The following is a 12,424-nucleotide window of genomic DNA, read 5'->3' as shown; positions in this document are numbered from 1 at the left end:
TGAAAACGGTCTGTACAAGCTGGTATAGCGGTCTGACAGACTTTCCCGGACTGGCCATTCCCATCCACGACCAATGTCAACAGTGCAAACTGTGCATTTTTGTGCCACTGACAGAGTGAAATGTGAATCTTGTGAATAGGACCTTAAAACTAGAAGTGTGTACACTGTGTGAATTGTGATGAATTGTGACCTCTCCCTTTCTGCTCCCCCTCCGCCATCCTCACTTCCCCACAGGGCCTCATGGCCTCTCGTCCTTAATAAAGTATTTCACTCACTCACACACACACAAACATTTTTGTATCACACAGGAATAAAGAAATCAAAGTCGAGAAAAAATCTGCGGTGATCAGGAACTTGAATCGAACCCATGACCTCCGCATGCGCTACCAACTGCGCTATCCCGGCGGCGGATTTCCTCTCGACTTCAGCGGGGGTTTATATTTAGGGAGGTTCAGAGACCGGTCAACTAGCACCGCCCCTGAACCGGTTTTATTAATCGTTTTTTTGTTATTTGCTGGCGCAAAAATCAAGCGCACATCTGTTTTTAATTAAAGAACTCTGCCTGGTATCAGTTACGTATTGCTTTCTTGCCTCAAATATGCCTAATGCTTTTTTTTCTCGGTCAACAATGCTGACAGGTTTGAAGTCTGCTAGCAGGTCTAATGGTTTGCAAAGGATTCCTTTTATATAAGGTTCTCGTTTCAGGATTCTTTTTCCTTTTCTCTGGGTGGTTGAAATTGAGGAACACACACACACGTACAGGCTGACAGACAAAATTTTCGGGTTTAAGTAGCCCGAAAAAGAAGCTAGTCGAACCCCCCCCCCCCCCGCTCCCGCCGCCCCTCCCCCTTGAACCCCATCAACTACGCAGCGGTATCCCTGAGTCTACGCCGAAAGACAAGCAACAGGTGAAACTGCAGCCGATCTACACATAATGTGTCGAAACCTTATCTCGCATTGAACGGTGGTAATTGACTACTCCCAAGTACATTTTATTGGAGGCACTCGTGTTGTGATGTTGTCAAGTCATTTCTTTATTTTTTCGTAATATCTCTCCAGTGCTTCGAAAATACAAAAACACGCACATCGTTTCCAGCTGCTTTGTGTGTGCTTGCTTGCGTGCGTAGGTGCGGTGCTGCACGTTACGAATACTTCAGGAAAACGTGTAATAACGGGTCCGAAAGCCAGCTAACCTTCAACCCTTGCTCTGCAATGGAAAGAACACGTGGCTTCAAGTATCAATCAATGGAAACACAGGTGCAGCTGTGTGCGTAACCTGAATGGTGCGCTGCTATTCGGCGCTGTCGGCTTTAAAAGCGCGTATGGCAGTCGAGTTTTTCAATGAGCCGAGAGGAGGATCGAGGAAGCGCGCGTGGCGGAATCTCCAAACAGTGGAGGTGTATACGACGACACTTTCGAAACTCAAGGTACTAAACTCAACCGGCCGCACAGCCTTTTGCCTCACAAAGCACTGACGGTGTGTTTTTTCTGAGCAAGGCCAGACCTTGAAGGAGGTAAGTTTTGCTACCTTTCAGTGCAGCTGTCTTCACAGCTGAATAACAGCATAACCCTCTACGTCGTTGCTAGGCGCAAAAAAACGTGAAAGCTAATCACGGCCGGTAAGCTTGAGGAGGGAAGAGGCAGAAAATACTTACGAAAATGCCATATATGGCCCAGATATAAATAATTTGCGGCCATATGTAAACATACATGTCTGCATATAAGGCTACCGGACGCAATGTATGGGTGCAAATAGGGTCATATATGGCGTGGTTAGCCCATATATTCCAGCAAATGAGGCCATATATGGCATCAAGTAGAGCCTTATATGGCGAGCCAGCCCATATATGTCGTTGAATTAAACTTCGTTATTACCTTTGATAACGATCACAAAAACTCGATGCTCTTCGCTTTGGTGTCCGTCTATTACCAGAGCACATGAACCCACTACCGTGACTTCTGCATTAGTTTCCCAGTTTCGGAATCCTTCAGCTTACAACAGATTTTTAGGATATGCGTGCATTCAGTTTGCACTCGGTTCTGCGTGCACTCAGAGCCGGGCAAGTGAGTGAAACACTTTATTATAAACAAGAATTGATCAGGCACTGCGCCCGAGTTGGGAAGGGGGAGAAGGATGAGGAAGGAAAAGGCAACAATTCACACTATGTACACCCTTTCAGTCTTGGGGTCCTATTCATAAAAAGCACAATTCAGTCAGTCGTTGGCACCTAAAAAAGCACAGTTCACACTATACATTGAACGTGGATAGATATGGTCAGTTCTGGATAGTCGGCCAGACTGCTACACCAGTATTGTAAAAACCATTTAGAAGGTCGCACTGGGTGATGACTTCTAAAGGAGCGGGATTGTCACGGACACGAATAATACGCCCCTGTTCAGTCACTGGTGCAAGACGTACAGTTAAAAGCAAGGGACGGTTACAGGCGATTACAGGACAAAGCCAAATTCAGTGGAGGAGATTTGGTATGACATCACAATTACAGTGAGGGCATCGGCGCAATTAAGAACCTGTTGGGGCTGTCCACTTACGTATGCGCAGCATTCGCATATGAATTATTGCGGAATGTCTCGCCCGGACGCGAGAAAGGCTTGAGAGGGGCTGAGATGCCAACCGGGGCGTCATGTTGCAAGCGCTTGCCCCTTTCATTTTTGAGGTGGTGTGGGCACCGCGGGAGTCGATTGTAGCCTCTATCTTGGAAGCATCGTGAACCAGATGGTTGCCTTATGTGGAGGAAGTATGAAGCGGAGTCCAAACAATGCGAATTTGAAAGCCTTTCATGCGTAGGTCTCGTATAATGATCAGGATATTTGTTGCTGTCGTGTTCCGGAAAAACGTACGATTGAGTTCTGGAACAGCGAGGTATGAATTCATGATGATGCGCAATCTATTAGTGGGGAGATGGAGGGACTTATAGATTTGCGAGGTGGCTCCCAGAATGCAGTTCTACTTGTGCGAGGTCGTATGTGTTAGAATATGTGCCGAGATATATTCAATTCCGGTCAGCCTCTGGATGGCCAGGCATGGATACAGTCACTCCATTCCAAGACACATCGGTTTAGATGTCAGCTTCGTCGCCTGCCTTGTCATCTGCGAGCCTGCGAACGTATTTTTCGCGTAGTGTTCGCTTACCACACCGGCTCTGGCGTTGACGGGGAATTCTGATCGAGGAGCGATCCAAAGCAGGAATTGCTGGCGGCAAATCCGTGCTCTCTGCTTCGCTGTTTAGGTGGTGTGATTACTGCAGTCTTTTTACTTGTGGGGAATGGTCCAGACAATATTGCAAGCGTAGTTTCGCCTATTCGATAAGGTTGGTGAGAGGAGGAAAGGCAACTGCTTCGTGGAGAGTATCACACTGAGAAAGTGCCGATTCATGCAGTGGGGAGCGCACTATTATGTGTCTGTCGTAGTTCATAAACAGGTAAGCCGTAGTTCAAGCGCCCATGTGCCACGGAACGAGCGAGCATGGTATAGGCGGCTTGGTGTGCTCCGAGATCAGTGTAACTAGGTGTAAGGGGGAACGCCAGGTTTTCCCAAGTGAAGCTATTCACTGTTTTGAGCTATTACAGCAGCTGACTGAAACCCTCAGCAGTCGAATGGAACCACTGTAGAATTCAGAGTGACTTGAAAAGAGATAACTTATGCATTATTTGTGTCACGTTTACCACCGACGCTGAGCAGTTCTCTCTTTCTGGAGGATAGCTGTAGCTGGAATTGGGACAGCGTATGTTCCAAGCTTAGGCCTGCTGCTTGCAACTATGCTTGCATAATTCCTTTGCAGTCATAATCAGCAGTTTCGGTCCCAACGAAAATATCGTCCACATAAAGCGTGAATCGGGCGGCAGTGTTCTGTTCAAGAGTTCGGGCTACGCGGTTCATCGCCACATTAAAGAGGGCAGGAGCCAAAATCGACCGCTGTGAGACTCCTATGCAGGTAGAACGTAGCGGGCTGGGGGGCTTTAGGTTTAAGACGGATGGGTCGATGTTGAAGAAATGTGCGAGAGGAGGTGAGGGAAAGTTGCCGAAGGATAGCTAATTCGCTGCTGTGATTTCTGCAGCTTGTGTTATATATCCGTTATCTCTACTTCTTAATCCGTGTTCTACAGCTAAAATCCATAACTACCTCATACGTGATGCACTATTTCAGTCTTCTAAAGCGGCATTGGTTTAGTACATGACTGTAGACGAGGTTGCTGGTTTGGGCCTTTTGGTAGGACATGACAAGGAATTGAAGCGCTAGGACCATGGGACAAGTGAGTCAACACACACAAAGTGCTACTTCCAGCACTTTTATTAGAGGACGAATACACACATAGATATGAACATGAACACTGGCTCACTGATGAAATTGTACTATGACGTGGGCCAGTGTTCATGTGTATATATATGTGTATTCGTCTACTAATAAAACTGTTGGAAGTAGCGCCTTGTGTGTGTTGACTCGCTTGTCCCATTGTCCTAGCGCTTCAATTCTTTGTCACATGACAGTAGCTTTGGGGAACTTCGGAGTGACTACATGCTGCTGAAGCGATCAAATACACTGTTTCGTACTTCTGCGGATCTGTTGCGATAAATACGTGGTTGGTCCTGACGAATTCGTTGATTAAATATGGTTGGGCTAATAAAAACGACCAATCAAGATACATAACCAGTATCGCCCCATTTATCTTACTGGTTGCAGTCCAGAATTCAATAAAACGTTGTCTCGATACAGAGTCACTTTGATGCCATTTATAGTGCCTCTTTGAACAGAACCCTTTCATCAGTTGTTTGGAAGCAAATTCTTGTTCACAAATAGGGATTATAGGGCAATTGGACGTGACAAGACGGAACGCGGTTGCTTATTTGCGGCCAAAAACTTGCCAAAGGAAAACTATCTAGGTTACCAACGTACCTTGTGGCTGTAAAATACTTTAGCTTCAATTCTCCGCGTCTATGAAGATGTCTCTGTTTTGGTGTTAGGGAATGACTGCCGCCGCCAGATTTTGAATCCTCCATCTTAAATTTACTGTTTTTCTCCACAGGTCCCGGGAATCGCCAACAAGATACGAAAGACAACGGTGTACAAGAAAGTTGCTTAAGCACTGTGAATATGGATGTAAGAGCTCCCCGAGGTCCTTTGTATCGAAACGTCGCCGGGTTCAGGCTGAACCGTTACGTCTCACCGAAGCTTTTTTATTCCGCACTGCAGTACAAGCCGAGACCTGATGACGTCTTCCTTGCCACGTATCCAAAGAGCGGAACGACATGGCTGCGGAACATCGGCTACCTCATTTTTCACGACGGAGTTCCCCCTCCGAACGCGCTGGAATATTTCAAGAGCACGCCTTTTCTCGATATGTTCGGCGCCGAAGACGCGGTAAAGATGAAGCGCCCTGGACTGATCAAGACAAATCTCCCCTACGCGATCGCCCCCAGAAGTTCCCACGCTAAGTATGTTTGCGTCTTCAGAAACCCAAAGGACCTCTGCGTTTCTTATTTTTACCACACGAAAAGTTTCGCCGCGTACGACTTCGCTGAAGGCAAGTTCGAAGACTACTTTGATCTCTACATAAATGGAGAAGTCGATTACGGAGACTACTTTGACCATGTCCTATCGTGGTATACCCGTGGTCAAGACTCCAACATTCTGTTCATGCACTATGAAGACCTCAAGGCTGATCCCAGGACTGAAATTTTAAAATTAGCGGCATTTCTTGGACAAAAGTACCACCGGACACTTGTGGAAAGGCCAGAAGTGCTGGACCGTGTCATCCGTTTCAGTAGCATGGAGTACATGAAGGCCAAGACGAATGTTGCCATAAGGGCATTCCTTTCCGAGCCACTGAGCAGTGAAGAGGATGTCGGTCCTGGGCTTAGACACTTCCACGAGACCGCAAGGAAGTATCCTAAAAAGACAGGCTTTATTCGAAATGGCATCGTGGGCGAATGGAAGGAGCACTTCACTCCAGAAATGAACGCGAAGATGGAGGCAAAAATATATGACAGGCTCGAAGGCACTGACTTTATTGACGTCTGGAAGAGATATGGCATCCTCTGAACTCATCAATTATCGTCCTCTGGAAGTCAGTGCTTATTCAAGGTATCGTGCGTTGTCTAGTGGCAGATTAGAGGGGGGGAGATAGGGGTGGTGGCGGCCGCCCCTCCCCAGATGACATGAAATGACCAAGAAATTTTAACAGGCATTAGTGTCTAGGGGATGTCTCTGAAAACGTAAATAAATGCAATTTATAATTATTGTTATTATTTTATGACTTTTTAGGACAATAAATATGATTACTCTCTTGAAACATTTCGTACATACGTAGTTAAGGGAATACCAAATTTTTCACCTTTTCTGACTCACTGCTGGAATAAACACATGAATATGTATCCGAAAATCTTGAAAATCCAGTACGGTGTTTCGTCAACAAATTTTGAGATTCGTTTTGTTTCTGTACGACCACCATAAACGCCAAATCATGGCTCGTATAAATTCCATATATGCGAAGTGCTATACGGAATATAAACGGAAAGCACGTGGAGCCATATTTCGCACCAAACGCTTCTATGGACAAAAATTATTACTCCTCCGGCAACTGGATGGAGTTTCAGAGTATCGCCAGTCATTTCTGTCATTGTTGTATGCCGCCGGCAGCGGCCATTAGTCAAACCGCCTCACATGACATTTCTTTAACCCCGAAAGACCCATGGGCGCTGACATCTTGGTGGCCCTGTGTTGCCGCCCGGGCGCTCTTTGATAAGTCAGGATTTTCGAAGCGCAGTGCGGCTGTATGACACGCTGAGAGTGAGTTTTAAAGCCCCCAGTCAGAGTAGCAATGTCGTGCTGCTCTGTACCGGGCTGTTTCAACCGACGGGAAGGTGGAAAAAAATCGCTTGCCGCTTGGAAATAACGACAGTTGCCTAGCGCAACCTATCCTCGGTATTCCATTGCGTGGAATGCATGCAGGCAACCAAATGTGCGCCGCCATATCTGTGGCCAAGCGTCTGTTGATAGGCCACGTTGTGCGCACGGCCCGCAGATCAGGCACCCCTCTTCTCCTCCATGCAACCGTGTGCCGTCACTCGTTCTGAATCTTTTTTTTATCTTAAAAAAGGATCTCTTTTTACATCCACCAGAAATTCAGCCGTGCGGCTACACAGGAAAGTTAACAGCTGTGCCAGAAACTTCGCAGTTGAAGAAGAATTACCCGTGGTTCAGAATGCGAACCCGGGACCTCCTGTAATCTGGGGCAGGCGTTCTTAGATTTTCTTTGGAGCTTGCCCGTGTGTCCAGATTTCGGCCAACGTTAAAGACCCCCAGGCTGCCGAGACTAGTCCGGAACCCTCCACTACGGACTTCCCCAATGCCCAGGGGTAACTTCAGTGCATAAAACCCACAAAATGTTTAAATTTTGAATAACCTCTATAGCGGCTTTTCTTAATTAAGCGGTGGTCCGTGATTCGAATCCGAGAACAGAAAAATTTTTCTTTACCTAAAGTGTTTCTAGGAATTGTGTATAGCTTTCCTGTCTACGGTTTCATTTGCGGTCGATGTTGATTTTTTTCCTTCGCAAAAACTTACTCTCCCCTTGTGGGCTTCCCCAAGAAAAATCGTCTTTTCAACCTCTGCACGCAGATTTCCGAAGAAAAAATCATTAACATTGGATGAATATGCAGTCCGAGCTATGCGACGGACAGTAGGGCAACATCATGATGTGTATAGCGTCACTACGTTGGCAGGAAGATTGCGCAGGCATTAAGGATGGCGGTGCCTGTCGAACCAACGACGTGAGCTTCTCTTTGAGACTTTTTAATCTCGTCCCCACACATCATAGAGTTTCATACTAACATACACTAGAGACAAATCTGGTGCTATAGTGGCTAGGCGAGCCGTGATTAATCGCGCGTATGGTCATGTGACGGGTTACGTCGGTCCACTTGTCCATGGCATAGCTCGCCAACAAGCTCAAAAGTAGGGTGTGGCTGCAAAAAAAAAAAAAAAAACACGATATAGTTGTTAATATTATTCAAACTTTTTAAAATAATACAAAAAGTGAAGCTCAAAGCGGTATATTTGTCAAGGATTATTTAAAAGCTTCATGCAGTTGGAACAATAAAAAAATGCTACCCCTTTTTGTTCGTTTTGTCTTCGAAAGCAAGGGAAAATGGACTAACGATTACTGTACGCATTAGTTTGAAATTTCTGCGTAGCACGAACTGCAGCCTTCTCGGTCACGGCGCATATCTGTAGCGTCTCGGTAAGTGATCGCGTGAGCAGCGAACGTACGGCCGCTCGCGCTACTCTGCTGGTATCTCGCAGCACGTCGCCGGCGCCGGCCAGTGTGTCGTTGCAAATTGGGCTTGACCCTCCGGCGCAAATATCACGAAGTTCGGATTAGCCACGCACGGGGGAGCAGCGAGCATGTTTTTGCAAATCGTGTTTGAACCTCCCGCGCAAATGTCGTATGTTTCCGATTAGCGACGAACGGAACAGCGCCTAAGGAAAGTCTCATGAGAAGGGCGCTCCTTGGAGGTGACCGCGATGCCGGCGACGCATCGAAAAATTGTGAGAGGGAGGCAGTAAGAGAGATGATGCAGTTGGCGCTGAGCGCCGCCACGGACGGCGCTGCGAAGTGCATCTCCGTGACGTGTCGGCTTAGGGATTCTCGCAATGGTTGTCTGCTTCACTCGGGCTTGGGCTCCCTCGTGTTTCTTTGCGCTCGGTTCACTTCGGTTGTTGTCCGCACCAGATTTTGCGTGTGCGTTACTTTTTTTCACATTAATAGACTTAAAATAGAATACACTAGCTCAAGCCATGAGTCAAAGTTTAGTTTTGTATACCGCTACGGAAAAAAAACATTGCTGGCGTAGCCCATTCCTTGCGAAGCCGGTCCTGTGCGCAGCGCGAAGAGTCGGAGCTAGGCGTCAGCTTGTGTATTCAGCAATCATTCAAAGAAAGGGAACAGCCAGCTGCTAGTAACCGACAACAACGAAAATGCAAGACGAAAACAAATTCCCGGTCTTCGGGGCTGTGGGCTTTGGCAGAAGGTATTACGATACTCGGTAATCGTGTGTAAGGACACGCTTAAACAGGTTTCGCAACTTTGTGGAACGCTCCAAAGTATCGTATCACATAACTTTACGTTGCCATGGCATGAAAGTATGATGAGATACACTATGGCCGCAAAAAGTGCAGGATGTGCTCCAAATGACCTGCTCTGTGTATAGGCGCGCGATGGTTTTATATCAGGCTTATAACCAGTATGCATGCTTATTGAGCAAAACGTTAGCAATTGAGTACGATACCAATAATGCAGTCGGTTCAAGCTCGCAGGCTGTGCTCTTATACAGGGAACAGCGCCATAACCACTTCATTGATAAAGTAGGCGCGGTTTCTACCTTGCCTAATATTTGTAGGTGTAAACCAAATCATAGTGACCTAGGAATGGCACACCCATTTTTCATTACTGCTTTTCTATCCTTATACCAAGTCAATAAGGAGTGTAAAAAAATTCTCCAGAAATTCACAGAATTGTCTACTAACGCGTAGCATTCTTATGCCGCTTACCCTGAGTGGGCGGTCTTTATAGCCAAATTTTTGGTTTTTTTAAATCCTGTCCGACCAATTATCTCCATTTACGCAATGATAACTATCACAGGTTGAACGTTCGGTAAATCTGCATTATTGTGGAACGGTTCGCCTTTTTCCAGATTTTTTTTATATTTCTCATGTTTTTAGTTTTTCACAATTTCGTCTGACCAATTAGCTCCATTCGCGCTATTATAACGATTACAGGTAGAACTTTCCCGAAATATGCATTATTGTGGACATGACGGCGTTACACCTTTCGCCCTTTCTCGTAGTCTCTTTATATTTTTGTAATTTCTCTGTTTTTCAAATTCGTTCGTCCAGTTACGTTCATTTACGCTATTATAACGATTACAGGTGGAACTTCCGCATTATCTGCATTTTTGTAGAAATGCAGGGCGTTACACGGTCCTGGCTGTGGGGGTACTCGGAAAAAAATTCTACCCACAAAATGTCAGTACGGAGCGGAGCTAGAGCTAGTCGGTTTCCATCATGTGAGCAGGTGCACCGCCATAACATGTTTCTATTGTATCACACGCACGCACACACACACACACGCACGCACACACACACACACGCACTCGCACACGCACACACACACACACACACGCACACGCACACACACACGCACACACACACGCACGCACACACACACGCATACACGCGCGCGCACACGCACACGCGCACACACGCACTCGCACCCGCACCCGCACAAACACAAACATGCACACGCACGCACACACGCACAGGCACACGCACACTAGCGCGCACTCACACACAGCAGACACGCGCACGCACGCACAATCACACACACGGCCGTGTGCACGCAGATGAACGCAAGTGCGCGCATGCTAGTCCCGTGCACAGTAAAAAACAGTAACAGTACTTTTGTTCAGACCTGGAGGGATATTTACCGTAAATTTCCCACAGCCATATCTTCATAATATTGAGATATGCGTTATAGTAAAACTGCACTCAAGAGGAGGAGGAGGAAGAAGAAAAGGAGGAAGCAGTGGAAAAATCTTTAACAGTAAAATTGAGCTGGTTACTTGGCGGGGTCCTCATTCCAGGACAGGAGTGCAAGAGTAATTTTCTTAATTTCGGGGAACGCCACCCCGAATAGGCCAGGATTTGTTCTAAAAGGAGCCATGAAGAGAAAACACAAGTTTGGTTCATTAAAAAAATTGCCTCGTTAGATCCATATCGACACCACTTATAACGCAAACTTCGCTCAAATAAGCTACGTAATTAGGAAAAAAGGAAATGACCATGTGACCCACCAGTTCATTTTCCGCAACAGAACCTATGTCACTCGAGAATGCTCTGCGATTGGCGGAGGCCGGCAAAAGCAAACGCATGTTAGGCAGGGCTTACAGTTTGCATAGCGAGCTAAATGCCCGTGAAACATACTGCACATTCTTTTTATGACAAAGAACGGTGGAGTAAACGGTTGAAGTTCCGAACGAACACGCAAGCGTGTATGCCAATGCGTAGGAAACTACCGCCAGCCGAACTCGACATCTCGCCGTCGCCACCGTCGCGCAGACGAATTTTCTGGTTCAAGGCTCTTCGGGGCCAACGAACCGTCCAAGCACGCACAGCCGCGACCTTGCTTGGTATCGTAATCCCTTCACAGGAGGTTGGCCGTCATATCGCCAACCAGCAAAGGTAAAAATAGAAACAAGGGGAGAAAGGAACACAGAGCAGCAACGAGATAGTGCCACTCGTCGCACAGGTCGTGGAGGTCGTGTTGGCTTGCTGCTGTCGTTACGAGCTCGTTTACAGTTTACAACCACTGAAAACTTAAGTTTGTTCGAGTATTTACAATGAAATTTCGTTGCTGCGTTTTGAAATGCCCATGAAGTACGGGCAAGTCGTCGAGGGAGTGCGACATCCCCGCCGGTGAGATCTGCTTTCATGTGCTGCCCAACGACGAACCTCGGCGAAGCAAGTGGCTACGTTTTGCGAACTTTGAAAACGGAGGAGAAAGAGAGCTAAAGGAAGTACGAGTGGGCTCGCTTCATTTCCGAGGAAGTGATTACGGCAGGGACCCGGACATGCTGGCGCTCGTCGCCGACTTCGTCAAATCGCCGTAAAAGTGCTCTGACCTTGGGGAAAAAAATTGCCATACACACCGCGCATTGACCCTCGAACATTTCTGGTCGGAGCAGAGAGCTCGAGCGAACGGCTTTCCATACACGACACCGGCCAACTTGCATAAGCGATACTGCTACTGAAATTGAAAATACGGCACATACGTACCAGTCTGTATTCGTCCGTCGCGACGGGGCTGACGAGGCAGCGGTGCCGACGGCTGGGCGTTCGTCTGTTGTGGCTATCGCGGAATGGTCGCTTTCCCGTCCACCGCGTATCCCACAACTCTTGCCGCTCGTGCACTTAGAAGCATTGAGCGTTCAAGTGGTGCGAGGTTGTTAAATGCAAGCCCGAGCTCCTCGGCGAGAGTTTTGTTCTCCGGATCAGGCGACTCCATGACTAGGGCTACGGGTGCACTAGGTTTTACTAGTATTTTTAAAATGGCCGCCGTTTCGGTCGACTCCCGCGTGTGGGTGCTATATGGAGTCGACATACTAAGTATCTGTTTCATGGACCGGCTCGTATGACGCCATTGTTGACGTGACAAAATGTGCAATTTTAGCGGGAGATTTAAAATTTTGGCTTAAATTGCCTTATTTCTCAGTGAATAAAGCATCATTTGCTTCCGGGAAAGCGCTTGGGGTACCATGAAACACCTAATCTTTCGAATAAAACAAACTTTTGTTTTCTCTTCATGGCTCCTTTAAGGCCTGAAGGGGTTGGAAAACAATGGAGAGCTG

General features: G+C 47.0%; 2 protein-coding genes across 2 annotated transcripts in view; one reads left to right on the top strand and one right to left on the bottom strand.

Moving 5' to 3' along the window:
• LOC144168322 (sulfotransferase 1B1-like) overlaps nt 1-6,059 on the top strand; it is a 114,748-nt gene extending 108,689 nt beyond the window's left edge. Inside the window, exon 3 of the mRNA XM_077697330.1 lies at nt 5,044-6,059. Coding sequence (XP_077553456.1) covers nt 5,044-6,059 — 1,016 coding nt within the window. The remainder of the gene's footprint in view (nt 1-5,043) is intronic.
• Nucleotides 1-12,424, bottom strand: part of LOC144169273 (5-hydroxytryptamine receptor-like) — a 578,780-nt gene that overhangs the window by 326,971 nt on the left and 239,385 nt on the right. The gene's annotated exons all lie outside the window — the stretch shown is intronic.

The sequence above is a fragment of the Haemaphysalis longicornis genome, unplaced genomic scaffold (genome assembly GCF_048455015.1).
Source record: "Haemaphysalis longicornis isolate Haplotype H1 unplaced genomic scaffold, Haemaphysalis longicornis Haplotype H1 scaffold_2, whole genome shotgun sequence".
In the NCBI taxonomy this organism is placed as follows: domain Eukaryota; kingdom Metazoa; phylum Arthropoda; class Arachnida; order Ixodida; family Ixodidae; genus Haemaphysalis; species Haemaphysalis longicornis.
Note: the sequence above shows the minus strand (reverse complement) of the source record. Positions and strands in the feature narration are given on the sequence as shown.